The sequence below is a fragment of the Erithacus rubecula genome (genome assembly GCF_903797595.1).
Source record: "Erithacus rubecula genome assembly, contig: scaffold_908_arrow_ctg1, whole genome shotgun sequence".
In the NCBI taxonomy this organism is placed as follows: Eukaryota; Metazoa; Chordata; class Aves; order Passeriformes; family Muscicapidae; genus Erithacus; species Erithacus rubecula.
This window is the reverse complement of record NW_027635426.1, coordinates 13,543-35,443: the sequence shown is the minus strand read 5'-3', so window position 1 is coordinate 35,443 and position 21,901 is coordinate 13,543. Positions and strand designations below refer to the sequence as shown.

The window sequence follows — 21,901 nt, the reverse complement described above, 5'->3', positions numbered from 1 at the left end:
TTATTTTGGGTGTCTTTCCTTCCTTCTGCATTGATAACGCCAGCTCTGAGACTCATGTTTTGATATTAGGGCCATCTACACAGACAGAAGAGGTGGAATGACTTGAAACTCAAAACAAGGTTGCCTGAGAAGAGCTGGGGAGTGTTTGTGTGTGGTAAGGCTTGAGCTCCCCCTGAACTGAACTGAGTCAATTGCCAATCAGTGAACCACTGAACCAAACTGTAACAGATGCTGATGTGCTGCAGGGACATTTTTAGAAGGGGACCTTGGTGGAAGTGGTGCCAGCAGATGGCAATGAGATTTTTCAGTGGCAGAGAACGTGGCACAGGTGAGAAAGACAGCAGGATCAGTAAGTATTTGCTCCTTACCCGGACGGCAGTTTGGTTCCAGTAAGGAACTTCTCGTTCCACCATTTCAATTCCCACAATTCCAAAAGACCATATGTCCACTTTGGGGCCATATGGTTGACCTGTCACAACTTCAGGCGCCATCCACCCAGAAGTCCCGGTCATGGAGCACCTTTGATTCTGCTCAGGGATGAGCTGAGCAGAAAGGCCAAAATCAGCTGGGGAGAACAAAAAGTACTGTGCAATTAGGAAAGGAAGCAAAGAACTCCCCACTCTAAGTCTGAGAGTCGCTGGTCAGTCTCCCGTCCCTGCTAAAATCTGTCCCTGCTCTGTTTCCTCAGGACTTAGCCAAGGAAATACGGAATTGGCCACTTTCAAAAATCCCCACATTTTTACACTGCTCTCAGCAGTGGATTTTATTCCCCTGAAGCTTTAGATTGTAGTCCGTCCCTCTGGAAGGGACACACACAAAGCAGTGCCTCTTTGGACAGCTTGTTCCTTGTGATACCTCTGTGCACATTGCAAACGTGCCTTCAGTTTGCAGCAGGGGCCCCTGCACTGCCACCAGCACCACTTTGGGGGGAATCAGCAGTCACTGAAAAGCAGCTCCACACCCCACATCCCCAGAACCTTGCACCCAACCAAGAATGTACTGACCAATTTGACAGAGCCGTCGGTTTCTGAGAAGGATGTTGCAGCTCTTCACATCTCGGTGGATCACGAGATTTGAGTGAAGAAAATCCAGTCCTTGCAGGCACTGAGAGAGAAAACACAAACAGGAGGGTGTCACATTACTCTCTTTTCAGAAGCAAATGCCATTTGGGGTGAATATTATCCTTTTCAGCTGGGGACTGAGAAAAATGAATATTTTTTCTTTGACATTACTTTCAAATTCTGCCACCAGTACCTTTGCTTTACAGGCAGGAATGCAGTGCAGACAGGCTCGAGGTAAACATTTAGAGAGGCAGGGTGGAGAACAGCAAAGACAAATACAAGGGACAGAGCAAGAATTTAAGAGCAGGAGATCAGAGTATTAATAAGAACAGAGTACAGTGAATATAGGCACACTGCCATGCAATTCACTTGAAATGCTCTTGCTTGCCCAAAGCATTCTAGTAACACAGAAACAAAGCTTGGCACATGAAATCTCTCCAATTCTGAGCCCCAGTTTCCCAGACAATCCTGCCCAAGCCCTCGGAAGCACAGGTGGGATCCCTGACCTCCCGACTGACAGCTGCAATCTCTCCTTCAGTCATGTGAGCCTTGCTGACGACATCGCTCAGAGTGCCTCCGTCCATGTACTCCATGACCAGCCACAACTGGTTATCCACAAGATAGCTGAAAGAAGGAAACAAGGGCATGGATTTGAACATGCATGGCTATGTTGTTGTTTGGAAAAGACAAGGGTTGATTTTTGCTCCTGGGTCTCTTCGTGACAAGGACAGATTAAAAGGAATAGACATTGTCTGTAGGCTGTGCAGTGTTTGCAGACCGTGCTGTCTCATCTGTGAAAAACAGACGTGTTAGATGGCCAGCAAGCGAAAAGTGCAGTTTAGTAACAGCTCAGATGAAAAAAATGTCATACATGGCATTTCTGGAAATAAGCACCTAGTGTCCCTGGAATGCATGGCAATGGATAAGAGGGGACACAGTCCAAGGGAAATCCTCTCTAGGATGACTCATCAGCACGGAAGAGACTTGAAAATACTCAAGCCCCATAAGAACATGAAGGCAGTGAACTTAGAGGCTATTGATGTACTATGATAGGGCTGATCCAGGTTTTTGAACAATTTTAAAACTATCTGTGCCGAGGAAGACTCACGCAAAAAAGGTGCACTCTCTTCCCGTCTATTTAAGATGAGCAGAGAAATAATGATTATGCAAAAACTAACAGCTCTGTTTTCTGCCAGTAACCCAAGTGGGTTTTTACCTTGCGTGTTTGCAGTATGTAAACAAACAGTGATGGGGCGAAAGCACAACAATTCACCTGTCTAAATAGTTCACCAGGTTGGGATTCCTATTGTTCTTCATGACCTTGAGTTCATTGACAGTTACTTCCTTACAAGTTAGTCCTTGAAGATTCATTTTCTTTATGGCCACCTAAAATGACATTGAAAAGCAGTAACTTGAGAAGCTGGTGGCACGAGACCACAGAGCACATGGAGTTGATTTTGCAATGACACCTCTGAGCTGAGCCAAGGTGCCTTGTGATTAGACATTGCAGTAATTAGGAACTGACATTCCAACAGCCCATTTCTCTGCTCCCTTGGAGGCCAGTTTAAGAACATGTGGCCACCGATGTTTTGTGTTGTCCACTTGGTAACAAGGATGCCTCAACTATAACCCACAAAGCTCTGACCACACTCTCTGCTGCTCTCTCTGGGATTCAGAAGTAATCCATGCCATCCTGTGGATACATCCTGGGCTATAAGCAGGGCTTAGGGTTTTTAGGGATGCCTTGCAGATCTCTCCCTACATGCAGTTCCCAAGGGCAGCACTGCAGGTGGCTAAGGAACTACCAGGAGCATTCAGATGTATTTGCTGGCAACCAGAAATGACAATACAGCTCTGAAGCTGCAGCCCCAAAGAGCAGCCCAAAGAGATTGCTCTAAGGCACCACTTTTGTTTCAGCAAGTGAGAGTGAGCGAGCGCGTCCTTCTCCCAAAGGAACCACTGCCCTCCTCACCTTCCTTCTGGCAGCTGAGAAGGACAAGGACTGTCCCAAGTGCAATTTGCAGGCTGGCACCAGTCTATGCTTCTTGTGCCTTTACTGCAGAGCTCTACCCAAAGCTCCAGCCACAGCTCACACCAGAGGGGAAAGCCCTCAAGAGCTGCAGAGTCTGCGGGGGCTGTTGACATTTACCTCTTCTCCTGTGGCAGTGTCGAATGCTCTACAAACCTCTCCAAAAGTCCTAGAAACAAAACAAAGCAAAGAAAGGAGAAGCCATTTAGAATTTGGAGTGAAAGCCAGCCCAGACAGGAGATCTGTGCTGGAAATACCTAAAACCTGCATGGTGCAGGAGGGATCTGCCAGAAGGCAGCTGATGCATTTTCCTCTCAAGTTTACAGGCACTGGGCCTGTTCCTGAAGCGTTGGGGTTTACTGCCTTAGCTCAAATAGAAAGCTCATTCTTTCATCTCGGGTTGCAGTTTCTAAACTATTCAGTTCTTATCCTGACCAGGGAGTATTTCCTTCAACAAACTCTTGGGAAGTACTGTTCCTGAGAACTGTTTTCTTACAGCTATGATAGGGGCACAGTTGCTCCTGTTATAAGGGTAGGTTGCTCTTTCTGGTAATGAAGTAGAAGTCTCTTTGACCATACCTTCTGCTCACACTTAAAAATTCTGACCGGCACTCAGAGGTCAAGCAGTCTAACCCCACTGTCTGAATATGTCTGCAGTTTGCCTGACTTCACACTCGATAGACATTCTACCAGCAAATCCCCCTGCCCATGGTTGTGTAGAAGTAACTGTGGTTGGACTCACCCGCTGCCGATATTTCCCAGTTCAATGTATTTCATCGCGGGATTTCCCACAGTCACCATTTTCCCTGAGGGAAACAAAATGCAAGATGCTCACTTTAAAGCTGAGATCCCACCTTACCACAGTTTGCCAGAAGAATGCCTTTCCATTTGTAAACCAGAGCAGCTCGTGCTATAAGCAATCCCAACGGGGTATTCAGCATCAGGACCCTCACCCTTTATGAGCAGGCTGAGCTCACAGATGGCTTTGCCCATGCCCAATGTTGAGAACCACACTGCTTCTCTTCACCCTGACAGCATGGATCAGTCGCTCCCATTGGATTCTCCCTCTCAGCACCTCACACGTCCCCTTTTTCCCAGCTCGGCACAGCGGGCAGAGACAGCAAGGACAGCAGTGCTCCTCAGGGGCCAGCGTGACAGGGACAGCTGCCCAGAGGAGATGCTGAGCCTCTGGTGAGTGCAGGCCCTGCCATGCAGAAGCTGGCCCAGAGGAGGGGCTGCTGCCTCGGGGCAGCTCCGCGCTGCAGCGGCCGGGCAGCAGCGGGACTCTGCCAGCTGAGGAAGGCTCCAGCCCCTGCAGGCACACCAGCCATCAGGGGCAGGGCAGCCACCACAACAAGGCTGGCAAAGCCCAAGCACGAGCACTGACAAGCAAAGGGAAGAAGCCAGAGCCAGCCTGAGCCCTTTACAAGCTGTTGCCCCCATTCGGGACACAGCAGGGTTGGCGTGGAGATCAGAGGTGCAGATCAGTGCCCTTCTTGTCCTAACAGGTGATGGTAGACACAGAATCAGCTGGGCTCTGCTATCAGCCCCACCAGCTCTGCCACAGCACTGGGAGCTGTTACGGGCAGGAAGCAGATTAAGTGAGTTACGCTGCAGAATCATAAAGGGCTTGATGTGTTCTCCTAGATATTGATCTGAGCCAGGATAGGGCCAAAGGACAGGATTTTAATGACATGGGAATGACTGGGAATCAGGTAGGAAAAAGTGCCATGGCACTTAGGAATATGTAGCAGAGTGGCTGGAGGCTCACTCTTGAGAAATGCCTGCAGTGCAGTTTCATCTGATCACACCATATCGATGTTTCTCTTGGACACACCTTTATGAGCATAAAAGCAGGTTATTAAATACAGATTTTTATACAGGTATCTTGGTTTTTTTGGGGGGCACAGTAAAAACACACCTTGCTCTCTATTTGGTTGATGTTGTTTCAAAGGAGTTCTACTTGGAGGAGGAAAAAAATATAGCATTCTCATAAAAACAAATTGTAGATACAATAGTGGTATTTATAACAGTCCATGATGCAGTAACACAAGTGTGGCAGGAGGGCTCCTTTGGGATGGAGGACAATAAAAACCAACTCCACAGAAAGAAAAATCACACCCAAAAACTTCCAAAGGCAAATTTTAAAAACCCCAAGCCAGTCTGAGCTGCCCTCAGAGGGAGCAGGAACACCCTGGATGCTCTCTTGCTGCCTCAGAGCACAGCAGTTCCTCTGGGGAGTCCCAAATGTCCCTGCAACACCAAAGTGAGGAGGAACATTTGGTACAGTTCTGCTGACACATGCACACAACACACCATCCCTCAAACAAGAAATACACCAGACGTACTCAGTAGCTCCAGGTACTTCTCCTCCATCTCCTGTTTCTGAGCAACTGCGGCCACACTGGACCTAAATGAGCTGAAAAGGCTCCACTGCTCAGCTTGGGGACTGGGGGTGTGATGAAACAACACTGCTGCTGCACCAGGTTGCATGGCAGAGCTTGCATAGATCTGGGAGAAGAAATGAGTTTGTGTCAGAAAGGAGGCTGGCAGAAATTGCCCTGAGATGTCATTGCAAATGCAAGCCCTTAGGAAGGTGCTGTCAGCCACATCCAGGGCAGCAGCTGAGATTCAGCAGCCCAGGAAGTGTCCATAAGAGCAGCTGTGATAGAGACCAAAGCAGGATGGCACTCAGAGGCATCACCCCAGCCCCTGCTGCTCTGCAGACGAAAGGCAAGGAGGGCAGAAAGCACCAGTTTGGTGACTGCAGAGGCTATGGCTCCTTCACTCACTGGCTTTTCTAGAGCCTCTTGCTCCTGCAGGAGATTAATTTTCTCTTTGACGATTTTCATTTCTTCCTCCAGCCTCATCTCCGTTGCCTTGAGCACAGCCTGAGTTTCCTGCAGCTCTGTGGGCAGCTTCTCATTGAAGTTCTGTAGAGAAGGGAGAGAAAGTTTCCTGAGTAGAGTGGCAGCCATTCTTACACTTACCTGGTTTTGTAGATCACCCCTCTGTCGATGGAGATTCCAGTGATTTTGAATTCTTCTCATGTCTTCCTTGTTCCTCCTCTTCACTGCCATGACGGGAATCTGAGCTTTGGGCAGCTCTGCTTGTGGCTCTGCCTTGACGTTCTGCAAACACAAATGCAGAGCAGGTGTCAGGGAGCTGCCACCAGGCTCAGCTTTTTCCTCTTTCAGCCTCAAAATCAAATTCATTCTGCCACTCCTTTCTGCTTCCCTACCCATTTCTTCTTCCATTGTAATCTTCCCATCCCAATGCTGATCTCTGCAGATTACAAGGCTCTGTGCTTTCAGTGCCTGTGGGACTCCTGGCCTCCTCAGTCCCAAGAGCTCTGTTTTATGCCCCTGTTCCTGCCCCTCACTCTGTCACCTGGTTGAGCCAGGCTTACCTGACCATTCTCCTGTAGCTCCTCCAGCTGCTGCCTGAGCTGCTCTTCCTCCTCTCGGGCTGGGAACAGCTCTTCCTGAGTCTGGCACGCCACATCTGCTAAAGCAATCTGCTCATGCTCTCTCTCTAGAAGGGCCTGCACAGAAAGCAAGAGAAGATGGGCTTCAACTTCCCAGACAGCATTTGTGGCCCAAGTCTCTAAGAGTGATAGGCTCACACGTTCCCCAGGCACTGTGCTGCTGCTCTCTTGGGTCATTCTCTGCCCGTGGGGAGGCACAGATTCCAAAGTGACACTGGCAGGACAATCAGGGTCCATCTGGGACTGAAGCTCCAACAGCCTCTCAGGCAGGTGTGGCAGGGAAGGTCTGGCATTTCTCAAGGCTCTGCTGAGGGCCTCCCTCCACTTCTGCTTTGTCTTTCCATCGTGACTGACCCCCAGCCCTGTCCCACAGCTCCAACCTGGCTCTGCAGGTGGCTTCCAGTGTGGGCTCACTCCCTGTGAGAGACACTCCTGGAGTTCATGTTCTCTTCAGGCCTGCACCACCATTCCTGCCTTTCTGACATCTACACACTTGTTAGAAATCCTGATAATCCTGATCCTCTGATGGAAGTCAGAGAGCTTCTACAGCTACCTCAGTATATGGAGGATGACCAAGGTATTTATTCTTCCTCTTTAGTCAACAGAGAATTCTCTCATTCATATATGACCAAAGTTACAAAACTGACCCAGAACATAAGATTGTTCCACCTCACTAGGAAGGGCAGAAACTTACAGGATAAACAGTGGGCTTCAGGGCAGAAGATGCTGGAGGAGGAGAAGCCCTCTGAGGGGAAAAACCAGCCATTTCTGGAGGGCGAAACATCTGCCTGCCAAAACTTTGTGGACAGAATGTGTGTCTCCTCCTCTCCCCGTGAAAGGAAGCCTTTAGCTGAACTTTGCACACCCAACTGCCTTGGTGCATGGCTGGGAAGTTTCAGATAGACACATAGATAGACAGATAGATAGGCAGATTGATGTATAGATAAATAGATGGATAGACAGATCTCACTATTGTAATATCTCTCTTACTGTACTTTCTGGCACTGCACACATCTACACTCAGTAGCAAGTGGTGCCCCAAACAGCAGAAATCCTGAACTTGCACTCCTGTTGCTTCAATTAACCACACTCTTAAGGAATCTGGAGCATGTAGGTCCTTATGGAATGCAATCAGACCCAGAGCACTGGGAATTGCACTCTTTATGCATCTGTGCTGAGGCAAGTTCTTCTCTTGGTCACACCCACATGGACAGTGCTAAAGTGGCTGTAATCAGAAATGAAGCCCAGCCTCTCCCAGCTCCTCTGATCTCCGAAAACCCCTTGGAATGCAGGGGTGTTGATTTCCTTCCCAATTCCCAAACACATACTGATTCCCTGGGCTACGAAAAGGCACAGGCACTGTTAATCTGAAAGTGATGTGCAAGGTCCTACTGACTGGCCTGGCATCAGAACAAAAGCACCTTTTCTTGCTGGCCAAAGAGAGAACAAAGAAGCCTTCTCATCCCAGAAAATCAACAATCCAACAAACTGAGAAACTGAAGAGTCACCTATTCCAGTGTCTAAAGCAACTGGATGCAGTGAGGGGATGCTTGGCAGGGTAACAGCCCTTGTGGGGAGCACTGTCATGTAGGCATTTCTGGAAGTGTGCCTGGAATGTCCCTCATGAGCCTCCCTTTTCCCAGGCTAAAGCTCCCTCAGCACCTCCTCTTTGGGCTTCTGCTCCCACCCCTCCCCAACTCCCTTGCCCTTCTCCAGGCACTCCCCAGCCCCTCAATGTCTTGGTTCTGGAAGGACTCCAGCACTCAGCATCCTCAGCCACCAACAGCAACTGCTGAATCGAAGCTACTGAAAATTGCTCTGAATTAGATATTTCACCCTGGCTACTATCAGCAAGCAACATTCTCTGCAAAACCGGGGTTTCAGTTGTTTTAAAGCTCTGAAATTGAAAATTAGGGAATTGCCAGCAATGCCTTTGCATTTGCTGCTGCACCCATGGAAATGGATTTTCTCTTAGCCTGTCCTGCTAACACTCTACACTCTACTGCCACAGGCCAAGCTCACAGCTTCCTTCACAATACTTAAACATCAGGAACATCTAATGTTCCTTTATCACTCACCTCAGGAGCAGCATCTCTGAATACACGTCTCAGGTGACCTGTAGCAGGCAGGGAAAATGAACCAAATTCATTGAGAAAATTGGAGAGAACCGTAAATGTTTTTAGAAGGCCTTCTGAGAAGGTCTCCCAGTTTGCATTTTCAAAGTTGTCCTGCTCGATCCAGCAGACTGATTAAATGTCAGACTCTGCTGCCACAGACTCTCCCATGGAGGGAATGCAATCCCTGCAGGTTCCCTTGCAAATGCTGCCCTCAGCCCCCTGGCTACAGACACCCTGTTTTTAGGGGAAGGGCATTAACAGGAGCTTCACCAAATCAGTGGCATCCTAAGGCTCTTTCTGTTTCAAAATCAATCCAGTCACTAAGAAAGAGCAGGAAGACATACAAAAGCCAGGTTAGGTTACACCCATGGAAAATTTCTACTTACGTCCCAGGTTAGTGAGGTAATAGCTGGAATAACCAATGCCATAAAGAGTGCAAATTGCAGCAACAAGTTCCTCATCCATTGTAGCACTGCTGTGCAAGTTTGCAGACTGTGTTGAAGCACAAGAACAAACAAGGCTCTTGTGGGTGCATAGCTGCCCACTGACAATCAGGAGGATGTTCCTGTCCCGAGCACGCCCAAGGGCGGCTCTGGCACTGAGGCCCTTTGTGCACCAATGCAACCTTCTGATGTCAGCACAACAGCCTGGAAACCCTGCACTGACATCACAAAGCAAACGTTCTGCATTGGTCTGTGACTTCATGCAAAGCAGCCCAACCTTCTCTACAGCAAACACTAATTAGCCTGGGAAGTTCTCCTGCATCATAAAGCAGCACAAAGTCCCCTGGTGGGACAAACTCCGCTGTTCAAAGGATCCAAGAGTGATGTGGAGACAGAAAACGAAGACGACTTCAAAGAGGAGTGAAGGCAGGATGGATGTAATGAAGTTTCTAAAATGTAACAAGCAACAGAATCTCAGTAGTTTGCAGAAATTATTATACAAGCACTTGTCTTCGGGTGAAAATCCTGAATGTTTCTAATAGGCAATCAATCGTATATTACTAGTTATCAGACATCTGAACATTTATACTATTGGCTATCCGAGCTCATGCTATTCTAACTCAAGAGTGAAAATATTACAAAAGCTGTATACACTTCTAATAAATGTTTCTGGATATTCCACATCTGGGGACTGTGTATCATTCATACATTGAAGTGGCTGTACTAAAGAGATGGGACTAAACCAAAGGAAATCAGACCTTTGGCCACTGATGCTTCTGGCTAAACCCAAGAATGCCTGTTCCTGGACCAAACCTGCTGCACACACATTGATCTGCTGCACTACTAGGACATATCAAAGAAACATGTAGGGCCTCACCCTTGGAGCTCCCCTGGGCACATCTGTGAGCCACAGAGATGGGGCTGGGATGGTCATAAGGAAAGAGAAGAAGAAAGTTACAAAAAAGTGTGGGAAGGTGCAGAAGGTGGTGTGAGGAGAAAGCCAGTGGAACCAAGTAAGTAACTTCCATCAAAATTGGGAGCTACAAGGCAGGGACCCCACAGATGTGGTATAGAGACCCCATCCCCTGTGATTTCTTTCTCAATTACAAAAAGAAAAAGAATACAGAAATATCAGGCTTTAGCTGTGTGTCTAAATATGAAGCCATGTTAGATTTTTTAATGCCTCCACAAAAGTTTGTCATGTTTTCTCCGAGCCTCCAGGTTCCCCAGCCCCAGGACCACCACTGGCCGGTTTTGTTGGTTTTGCAGGGGTCAATTTTTGATGAGGGGGGAAGCAGCTAGCCATGGAAATGATATTTCTGTGAGGAGCTGTTAAAAGCTTTCTCCCTGCCTAGTAAAACCAATCACTGCCTTGGTCTGAGAATAGGCACACTGCTAAGCCAGTAAGAAAAGCTGGTAAAAGCTTGTGCCATGCCTGTGGAGACAACGTGACCAACAGCCAGAAGCATGGCAAGTGATTCTGATGCCTTAAGTTCTAAGTTTTCTGTTGTGCTTGGGTGTGCTTTTCCATTGTGCTTGGGTGATGAAGACAAACTAGTCAAATTCTAGCTAGGGACTCAAGGGCTGTCTCTTCAGAGTTCAGGCCCTAAGCATAAACAACGTGTCAAGAGGAGAGCAGCCAGCAAGCAAGCAAGGAGGATGGAACGTGCATGTGCATGCTGAGAAGCTGCGATCTCGTGAGAGGTTCAAACAGAGAGAGAGAGAGAGAGCACCTTTGCTTCCAGAGATGGGAGAAAAAGACCCTTGCTTTTGTACTAGCACAGCTGAGTCTTAAATGAACTAAACAGCTCACAAAAAAACAGCAGTTGTGGGAAGACTGGTTTGCCCATGGGAGGTACTTTGTGTTGCAGGAGATTTGGGTGGGACTGCTACTAGTGGAAAGTAAAGACACATTTAAAAACTTCACTGAAAACTGTGTCCCATGGGAAAGACTACATAGCAAAAGAGACTCCTGTCCCTAAATGAATTTTAGAAGTAACAAACTGATTAAAAAATGTTTTGCCTCCCTGCACTGTCAGTGGGAAGGAAGAACGGCTGGGCAGGTGGGGAGGGAAAAGGTGTTCTAAAGGCTTTCTCTAATTCTCAGTATCCTCTTTTGGTACTGCTAATAAATTTTTCTTTCTGCCTTTTAATGTTTGGAGCCTATTTTGCCCTTAAAGTGTTTTCTTCTAATCCTTATCTCACCTCATTAGCTTTTCAAAATTATATTTCACCCTGCTTTGTTCAATTACAACAGAGGAGAATGAGTGAAAGATTTTTTGTGAGTGCAGTGCAGTGTGGCCAGCAAAAACCCCCAACATGAGGGCATGAACCCACAAAGTGCAGTGGAGAGAGCAGCTGGCTGAACTCAGGCTGTGAAATCTGGGAGGCTGCATATTATCCTAATGCACATCCTGTGTGTGTGTCTGAGTAAAAGGCAGGACAGTTCACAAGAAATGCTTGACTAGATGCTTGGATCTGTCTACTTCTTTGCTTTTACAGGCATCACTTTTCCTACTTCTTAATTTCATCATCTCCAAGATTTAACTTTTCAGAGGGTGACCATATTTTCTTCTAGGTCGAGGATCAGGAATTGGTTTCAAATACAAAAAGTACTCCACAAAATCCTGCTGAACACACTTCACCCTCCATTCAGAAAATGCAATGATTTCTTCAGAAGAAGGAAACTGAAAGCTCTAGCAGCTGCCACGCACCAAAGAGTTTCCAAGCCATTTTTATTCTCTGCTTTCTGTGTCCTACTTCTTAGCAAATGTGGTTGCTTCAAGCACACTGGCACAGAGAGAGAACACACGCTCACGAGGAACAACAGGGCTTGGTGCTCCAGCCTGAAAATTGGAACCTGAACCCACAAAACCCTGCTTTGAGGTGCAGCTGACAGCAACCAGCGAATGCAGCCAGTGGTGACTGCTGGGGTCAGAGAATGGCCCAGAGGCTTCTGTCTGCCGGGAGAAGCCAAGGCAGGAGCGGGTTGAAAGGCGCTGCTGCTGCTCTGTGCTCAGAGCCCCGGCCGGGCAGGGCACGGCGCCCACTGCGCTGTGGGGTCCTTCTGCTGCCACAGCTGGGCACACCTGGGGACAGGTTATGACCTCTTGTGGGAAAACCGAGGGGTTTGTGGGGGCTGCATTGCTCTGCACACACTCAAGGTGCCTGCAGCACAGAGCTTTGGCAGCCAGAGGGGTAAACCAGAGCAAAAAGGCTGGAAAAATTTCATTGTGACCTTTCCTAACATTTCAACAGAAGTGACCAAAATTAAAGTTACCAAGCAGGACCCGATCCCTCCTCCTGCAGGAAGGCTCCACGCTGACTCCTGCCCAGGGCTGGTGCCCTTGTGCTGGCATTCAGCTGAGTGGGGACAGCAATGCTCCTGCTCTGGCCGGGCAGTGCCTGCAGCCCCTGGGGCCCTGCAGGGACACGCCCAGCCCAGCCTGGTTACCTGGTACCTATGCCAAGCTTCAGGAAAATATTAGAGTGGAAAAATGTAACTATCATCATCATGATATTTTACTTTGTTTATATGCTGATTAGGACTGCAGTTTGATATATTTGTAGTATTTTAACACCTCTTAGTCTCTGAAATGCTGTCAAATGCTGTCAAATTTCCAATGGGAAATCTGAAAGTTTTAGTTTAGCTTATAAAGTGAAGTTACAGGCATTAAATAATATGTAGTTTGTAGTGCAGTAGGACACATTGATAGTATGAGTGATTATGATTGCTTAGGCACAATTGGTTTGGGTGTGTACAGGAATGTGAATTTTGCAAGAAGAGATATCTTTTCCAAAGTTTTGTACAAGGTTAGAGAAACAGTTCCTGTTTGAAGTAATATTTTGCAATCATCTTTTTATCTAGCAGCCTGAGAAAGGTTCTTACTTTTGAGAATAGTGCAGTTTTAAATTTTAAGAAGGCAAATTATTTTTAAATTTTAATTTTTAAAATTGTTAATTTTAAAAACTTTTAATTTTAAAAAAATTATTTTAATTTAAAAAATTTTATTTTAATTTTAAAAACTTTTAATTTTAAGAAGGCAAATATTAGGCAAATGATGAACTTCAGAATTATTACAGCAGCAAATTTAGTCTTTCAGAAAGCATTACTGATACGTATGTGATGTAATGAATCTTTTAACTAGGTTTATTTCATACATAACTTTTCTTCTTATGGTCCATTGAATATATCCAGTACATATTGGAAAAATTTGGCACATGCTGAATCCAAAGTTGCAGCTTTGAGCAGATTTTTTAACAGTACTGAGACACATGGTTTCCTGTGTAATGTGAAAAGTAGCTGAAGCCTTTGACTACGATTAACTTTGATATCATAACTTGGTTGAATGTCGTTTTGTTCAGAGAGCTGTTAAGTTGGTAAATGATTAACTGGTTTTTGAGTTAGTTAGATATGGAAATAACTGACTTGATGGCATGAAAGAAGTGGTTTTTACAGACATTGAAGACTGGAGGGGTGTAATCAAAGCCTCATTAGTAGAAACCAACTTGTACAATACTTTGCTTTCCTTTTAATTGTTTTTCCATCCTGCCTGTGGTCAACAGGCAAGACAATCTAGATAATCTTGAAATGGAAGAAAATCCTCTCCGCCTGGGGCTGGTCCTGCCCTGCAGGGACAGGCACAGAAGGGGGTTTGCTGGGAGCCCTGGTGGGGGTGGCCTCCAGTGTGCTGGCTTCTTCCTGCATCTCTGCCACTGGGCTATGCAGGATGCTGCTCTCCACGGCCCCCAGCAGCCAGTACCAGTCCCAGTATATTCCCTCCTGCCTCTGTCAGCCAGGGCCAGACAGAGTCTGGAAGATGCCATTTTCAATGGATAAGTCCTTCCAAGCCCCTGGGCATGAGGCCACCCAGGAGCACAGGGCAATGGGGACTTTGCAGGGCACTGAGCCAGCCTGGCTGCTGGCCTCTGGTGTCCTTCCCATATCTGGATCCATGGCAATGTCTGCCAGCAGTCCCAGACCTGTGTGCCGAGGTGTGAGAGAGGAAGGTATGGCTGTCCCATTGTGCCATCACTGGCTGGTGGAGATGACACTGATGGCTGATGATGTCACCAGGGAGTGGTTTGTGACCTTGCACTCCTCTCTGTTTCTATTCAGGTGCTAGATGTCCCTGAGTGGCAGAATGTGACATAACCAAGGGGATGGATATGAGGTCTCATTCTTCTCTGCTTGAATTTTGGTGCCAGCGAGCCTGAGGTCAGACTGGATTGATCCTTGACTCCTGCCAAGCATGGCTGGTCCTCATCTCTCCCCTCCTCCTGTGACAGCCAGACATGGCCATGGGGACAGAGTGGAGCTGCCTCATCTGCCAGGACACTCAGAATGACGTGGCTGCTGCTCTGCCTTGTCACCACCAGTTCTGCCTGGGCTGCATCCTGCAGTGGGCAAAGAAAAATCCCTCGTGCCCACTCTGCAGCAGTCCACCAGAGAGTGTCAGATTTTCTGAGCAGGGCGGACAGGACTACGTGCAATTTGCCATAAGCTGCCCTGAAGAGTCACCAGAGACCAACAGACAGGCAAGCAGAGCTCCCCTCCACCTTCCCCCTCCATGGCCCTTTCGTGTCTCCTCCATCTTCTCCTCAGGGAGCACTGTCCCCAGCCGAGCAGGGGGTTGCAGGGCCAGAGCCTGTGGGTGGCCTCCAGCCCGAGGTGTGGGCAGGACTGTTCCAACAACAGCAGCGCCTCCCGGATTCTGTGCGGCCCTGGCTGTGCCAGAGGCTGGCAGAAATCTGTGGGGACCAGTGGTGGAGGGCAGAGGCTGCAGAGGCCTCCATCCTGCACAGCCTTTGTGGCCCGCATGGCCAGGCCTTGCTGGAGGTGCTGCAGCCTCTCCTCAGCGGGCACACAGCGCTGCTGCTCCACGCCATCATCAGCGCCATTGTGGCCAGCGCAGCGAGGAGGCGCAGAGCTGCTGTGCTTCCACCACGCCAGAGAGGACACCAGGCCTGTGGCCAGCACCAGCTCCAGCGTCTCCAGCTGCACTAGATCCCAGGAGAGGACTCCTGCCACTGGCCCCGCAAGCTTCAACGTGGAGCAGGAAGCTGGGATGCCGCAGGCCAGCCTCCAAGGGAGCCACAGCTGTCCCCAGCCCGTGCCGGACCCTGCAGAGTGGGACGAGCCCCAGGAGGAGCCAGAGCAGGCGGCAGTGGCAGATCCGTCTGCCCAGAGCAGCATCTGCAGCCCCTCTGCTCCTGGCCAGGGCAGGGACCACTCTCTCAGGGATTCCCAGAAAAAGAGGAGAGCCCCCAGATCCCAGGAATCTCTTCAGCCCAGCAAGAGGCCATGCTACTGGTGGTACTAGTGAGACTTTAGCCGAGAAAAAGGAGATAAATTCTATTTCTCTGACCAATTCAAGGTTCTGATTTCTCCCCTTCTACTGTCTTTGCCTGATGCCAATATCTCACCACAGGGCGACCCTGGAGCCCCAGGACCATTTTGGCAGCATTTCCACACACAGGAAATCCTGCCACTGCCGTGATGGTGGAAGAGCTTCTGAGAAAGTGGGTGCTGTGCACCACATGCTTGTCCTGGAAGATGTGTCAAAGCTGCCTGCTGACTTACCTGGAATTCTGTAAGGTTTTTGACACAGTTCTTCCCTGCAAAATCCCTCCCCTCAATGAGAGAGAGATGGATTAGGACAAAGCAGAAATCAAACTGAGTGAGGATTAGAAAATCTATAGGCAGAAATCCTGCAGAAAATAAGGAATCAAAATTCATTCTGAGAAGCAGGACCAGTCCCAGGAGCAGTCACAGCCATGGAGACACACCTGGAAGGGTCACCAGAGGCCGCCAACTAGGCAGGGTCAGCTGGAAAAGCCCTGAAAACAGCTTCAGATATCTCAGTGTCTTCAGTCTGTCTGTTTTGTCGTGTCACTGTAAGATTAGTATTCTTTGCCTTTAAGGATTTTTTTTCTTATTTTGTGGTTTTCTTTGTCTTTGAAGGTTTTTCCAAAAGAGATTCCACACCACCTTTCCACTGGAATCTCGTTTCAGCTCTACACTCACTATTTCAGAGGGGTCAGAAGCACTGCCTCATAGATTTTCTAGCCCATGAACTTCATTAATAGTGACTACTCTCACAACTCTTCACACATTTTGATTTTGCTTCATAAAGACCGTCTTGCTTGTTGTATGTTTCTGCTCCCCTAACCCAAATCAATTAACATCAAATTCACTTTGTAAAGTGATCATGTATTTGAAATCTACATTCGCATTCACTACACTGAAGGTCCACCATTCTTCCTGCTTTCTGTTTAATATCATATTTGTTACGCTGATTTTAGATATAGAAAGGTTGCATAAAAGAAAAAGGCAAGCAGAACTTTAGAACATGTTTATCATTAGTACAGGTATTCAGAAAGTGAAAGGAAAACCCCACATTTAGTTCTCAGTGCAGTACATGGGACCAACTGGTGACGATAACCCCCAAGATTCAGTTAAGTGTATCAATATGAGCTGAATGTTGATGGACCAGAAGATAACTCTGTCACTGTAAAATGCTAAGAACTGTTACCATTGCCTTAAAAAACAACCAACCAAACAAATACACAAACCCCTGCTTTTTCAAAAAGCTTGCCTGTGATAATTTTGGATCTTTCTCAGTGCCTTCTACCATGCCAAGGCACCCACTGATGCACATCCATTTTATGCTTTATCAATCACATAGATTGTCTGGCTGATCCCCTCGCTATTCCTCCACGAGCGGTTCTGCACCCCCACAGCAGGATTTGAAACAAACAGCAGAGAAAAGAGAGAGGCTCTTTTCTGTTGGTACTCAGCTGAAGAGGATAGGAGTTCACCCAAAATACTGTTTGTTTCTGAGCACATCCACTGCACCAGCAGTCATTCTGCCTGGTTTGGGGACAGTCTACAACAGCAGTTGCTGTTACTCTTTCAGAAGCTGACTTGCCTTTCCCTAGAAAGATCCTGCTCTGCTGGTGTTGGAGCAGCCAGCTCTTCCTGTCAGTGGCTCTGTGTTCTGCCATTACTCCTCATTCCCTTGGAAAGGGAATCATTTAGAGTTGTTTCCTTTCCTGTGAGATGAACTCACATCACTATTTTTTGCCCTCCTGTTTCTGTTTTCCTTCCCAGTGCCCGCAAGGACTGGATTTTCTTCACGTAAACCACGTGATCCATTGGAATGTGAAGAGCTGCAACATCCTTCTCAGAACCGATGGCTCTGTCAAGCTGGGTCAGTACATTCTTGGTCAGGGCAGTGTTCCAGGGATGTGGGGTGTGGGGTTGCTTTGAGTGAAGGCCAACTCCCCAGAAATGGTGCTGGTGGGAGTGCAGGGGCACCTGCTTTGAGCTGGAGGTGCAGTTGGAATGTGCACAGAGGTATGATGAGGAGCCACAAGCAGTCAAGAGTGGTGTTGGTCTGTGTGTGTCCCTTCCAGAGAGAGGCAGATCCAATCTCAACCTTCAGGGGAGTAAAGGCCCTGCTGTGAGCAGCGTTTAAAAACCTGGGTTTTTTGGAAGTGGTCAATTCCTTCCTTCCTTGGCTAAAGCACCAAGGAAATTGAGCATGAACAGTTCTCCAGGAGATTCATCAACAGCACATTCTTTGACATAGAGTGGGGAATTCTTTTGCTTAAATCCCAGTTTGAGCTGGCTTTCATGGTGTGTTGTTTTCTCCACATCTGATTTGGCCTCTTTGCTCAGCTCACCCCTGAGCAGAGCACGGAGCTCAGTGGCTGGCACTTGTGGATATATGGCACCTGAGGTCATGGCAGGTCAGCCATATGGCCCCAAAGTGGACATATGGTCTCTGGGAATTGTGGGCATTGAAATGGTGGAACGAGAAGTTCCTTGCCAGAGCCAAACTTCTGTCTGGGTAAGGTGCAAATACTTAGTGATCTGTCTTTCTCATCTGATCCATGTTCTGTGTGCCACTGGGCAAAATCCCTTTGCCATCTGCTGGCACCACTTCCAACAAATGTCTCTTTCTAAAAATGTCCCTGCAGCACCTCAGCACCTGCTGTAGTTTTGGTTGCATCAGAAGGGAAGTGACTGGTAACCAGTTAAGCATTTCAGCAACGTGCCAATTCTGCCTCCAGCCATGCCTGACATTTCTCATTTGCTTTTTAAACGCTGTTGGAGGTCTGTTTCTAAAGGAAACAAATTTTTTTTTGTGAAGTGCTTAGATATGTGATAAATGTACTTCAAAATGGAGGTTGAATCTTCTGAGGTTCAATTTTATAGAAAAAGTAAGAAAGAAAAAAGAAAAAGAGATAAAAACAAAGACCAAAGCAGTGCCCAAACAATTCTGCTTGCCTTTTCCTTTTCTAGCCACAGCACATCAATTTTTCTGCATACTGTAACATCTTTTCCCAATCCTGTGTGTCTTTGAAACTTCCAGGCTTTTCAGTCATGTGTTCATTGTTCTTTCATGTCTCTGGGTTGACTGGATAAGTTTAGGATGTGTTTTTCTCCGACTGCAGCTAGAATTGCACACCAAGCCCCTGGCTGTTTCTTGGCACTTTAACAAGTTGATGAGCTGCAGTCAGGTGCCTGTGGCTGGGATCCAAGGGCTGTGGTTGATGCCAGTGCTGTGCTCCTTTATGCAGGAGCTGGGCCATCCCTGGCTTGCACAGTTCTAATGACAGTGAGCATTTCAGCTCCTCAGCATGTCCAGTGGCTGAGCTCAGCTGCAGAGGCACAGGATAAATCCCCTTTTGTGAGCACTGGCTGTGTGGGAGAAGGAAAGAAAGCTGCCATAATTATTTTTACTCAAGCGGAGTGTGCTTGCTGTTTTAGGCTTGGAAATTTTCCTCTGGGTTGAGGTGGAAAATAACAAAGTGCCTTTGCTCACCATCTCTTTCAGTGCCACCAGCACTGAACTGTTAGGATTGTGATGGACGTTTTTGTGGAGACCAGGCTGGAGCCTGGTGTCATGGAGAACCTTCCAAAACCTCCCAATTCTTGCCAGGCATTTTCTGCAATGGCACACCATAAATGCATTGACTGGAGTATCCAAATGAGCAGAGGGTTGCCATAGGGATAGCACTTCTCCTTTTTCCCATTTGCCCATGGAAAGATTTCCTTTTACCACATGAAGAAGCTGAAACTTTCAGACTGCTGGGAAACAGAGCTGCAGGTGTTCCCTCCTTGTGTGCCCAAACAGGCATTTTCCTTTCAATACATTTGTGTATGCATCTTAATGTGTTTGTGTAGAATATGATCTTCCAAATGTTTGTTTTCTTACCTGAGGAATATCTGGTGGATTTCCTTTATTTCTTCCAATTCCCATTGTTTACTAGAACAGGACAAAAAGCTTGATGAGTTTTGGTTTATGGCATCTATGATTAAGAGACCAACAACAACTGCAGAGGTGCCTTTCATGTACTAATTAGTGGAAGCAGAATTAGTTAATATAGAAAAGTCCCTCTTCAAAGAAGCCTGTCAAGCTGGTGCGAACCCTCAAAGAAGAATGTTTTTGCTGATGTAGTTCCCACTGTTTAGGTCAGTCAATGAAATCAGCTGCCAAGGCAAGATCCCTTGGATCTTGAAAAAACTGTGTTTGCTTTGGGGTTTGGGTGTTTTGCTGGTACAGGAAAGTCATCTCTGCCTCTCTGCCAGGGCAGAAACTGCCAGTGCAGAGTGGAGGTCAAACAATGGCATCTGGGAGAGCAGTTACAGATGGGGAAGAAGCAGGTGGAGCCTCGTGTTTCCTTTTTCTCCAGGCTCAGCACATGACAGCCACAGGAGGGACCCCAAAGCTGCGGCAGCCCAAGCTCTTCTCGCCTTTGCTGCGGGACTTCCTGAGCTGCTGCCTGCAGACAGACGAGGCACGGCGCTGGTCTGCCAAGGAGCTCCTGCAGGTAAAATGCAAAGGGGCTGCAGTGAAACAGTGTCTCTGAGGGATGGGCTCCTCCTGCACTGAAGTCCAAGGCATCAGATGACCCTTCCTCCTCCCCACCTCCAATCTTGTTGCTGTTCAAGTGAAAATGGTGAGGAATCCTAGACTGGGCTGGGTGGGCTGGCAGGGAGCTGTAAAAGTCATCTGGTCCAGCCAGCCTGCAATGAGCAGGGACATCTTTAAAGTAGAGATCAGGTTGCTCAGAGCCCCTTCCCACTGGAGCTGGAATGTTTCCTTGGATGGGACATTTGCCATGTGGTTGGACAACCTGTACCATTGTTGAAGCATGGTTCTTAGACGCACTCGGACTCAATCCACTTTTCACTTAAAAATATTACTCCTGTCTTTGAAACACCAAGTTTGGAAAGTCGTGGTCCATTACTCTTTTTTTTTTTTTTTTTTTTTTTTTTTTTTTTTCCCTTTTTGCAGCATCAGTTTGTAACATCAGCCAAGCCTGCATCCAGCCTGGTGCCACTGATCCTGTCTCTGATGACGTGGAAGAAGAACGAGAGTGGCAATCCATTCAGAACCATTTTCTCCAATACCAGCCTAGACTAGGATTGTAGAGTAGGATTGTAGAGTAGGATTGCAGATAAATAAATAAAGTTTATGAAACCTCAACTCATTTGGAAGATTCCCCTCCGTCTGCCCTTTTCTCCTCTAACCTTCCTCTCCTATTTTCACTCACATTTCTCACCATTTTCCCCTCAGTTTTATCATCCTTTTCCACTCAGGTTTCCTACCATTTCTTCCCTCACATTTCTGTCCTACTTCCACTCACATTGCTCACACTTGCCACCTCATGTTTTCTGATATTTTCCCCCCTCACATTTCTTCACTCACTGGTTCCTGTCAGTGACTGTTTCTCTTCAATAGTTGATGGGCTTGTCTTCTTTTATTCCTGCAATCCCCTACTCAAAATAACTTGAAGAATCCCATTAAGAACAACGTGAACCACAAAGGACTTCCAGGTGCAGTTTTGGTCAGTGTTTCCATTTTAGAGTCTTCATAGTGTTCTAAATTAATAGGTACCCTGAGGGATACACATTCCAGGTGAGCAGCCACTGCACAGTCCACTTCAAGTAGATCCCATCTCTGTCTTCATCAACACACAGTCACTATGGCTCCGGCATGTGCGAAACAGGCTGTGGTGGCAAATGCCATTGGCCCTCTTTTGAAGGGGGAAAAAGAGAAATTAAAGAAAAAGAAAAACATTTAAACAATGCAGTTTCTCCCTATTTCCATCTATTTGAATTGCCTTGACATCAAAATACTGCCAGCTGACATTATGAACTGGCTGGTGGATGTTGGTGTGGACACACCAAGGTGCCACACTGTCTGTCCCCCAGCTGTCTGTTCATGTCCATTTAAGCAGAGGGCTGAAAAGGGGATTCTGCCTGCCCCGAGCTGCTCCGGGGCCAGGGCTGGGCCAGCAGGGGCTGAGAGCTCACTGGGAGGGACAGGCTCAGCCCCGGGCACCATCTTGGTGTGGTGCCTCAGCCCCGGGCACCATCTTGTGCCTCCACCAAGTCCAGCTCTGCTAAGATTACTGTGTCTTTTTCCTAATTACTTAGGATCAGACAAAGTATCCGCATGGGTTAGAAAAGGATACAAAAGAGGCTCTTTCAGGTCCCAGGTTTATTTCATGGCGATGGTGTGGCAGGAAAGAGGCAGATCCTCTCCGGGAGCGGGGTATTCAGGAGAAGGTAATGGAGTGGCCTTGGATGGCAGCCAATGGGGTAAGGACACAGGGGGTAATACAGGAACTCCAGGTGGGCTACAAGGTCACAGGGGAAGGTCACAGGACAGGAAGGACAGGGAGCCAGGGACCAACCGGAAGAGACGGACAGAGGTATGCTGAATCATTCTTTATACCTCATTACA

At 47.6% G+C, this 21,901-nt stretch overlaps 1 protein-coding gene and 1 long non-coding RNA gene across 2 annotated transcripts; one reads left to right on the top strand and one right to left on the bottom strand.

Moving 5' to 3' along the window:
• Positions 1–368: 368 nt before the first annotated feature.
• Positions 369–6,123, bottom strand: LOC306816818 (serine/threonine-protein kinase PAK 3-like; the record flags this gene model as incomplete). The annotated part of the gene is made up of 9 exons (XM_079333275.1): positions 5,883–6,123; positions 5,439–5,601; positions 3,833–3,896; positions 3,211–3,259; positions 2,335–2,447; positions 1,568–1,685; positions 1,005–1,104; positions 856–920; positions 369–542 (listed from the first exon to the last, which is right to left on the bottom strand). Coding segments are annotated over exons 1-9 (1,032 nt in total), but the record flags the coding sequence as incomplete, so codon positions are not given.
• Positions 6,124–17,846: 11,723 nt separating this feature from the next.
• LOC306816819 lies at positions 17,847–20,493 on the top strand. The gene is made up of 3 exons (XR_013777788.1): positions 17,847–17,992; positions 19,842–19,979; positions 20,447–20,493. It is a non-coding gene; the product is annotated as an uncharacterized lncRNA (long non-coding RNA).
• Positions 20,494–21,901: the final 1,408 nt, after the last annotated feature.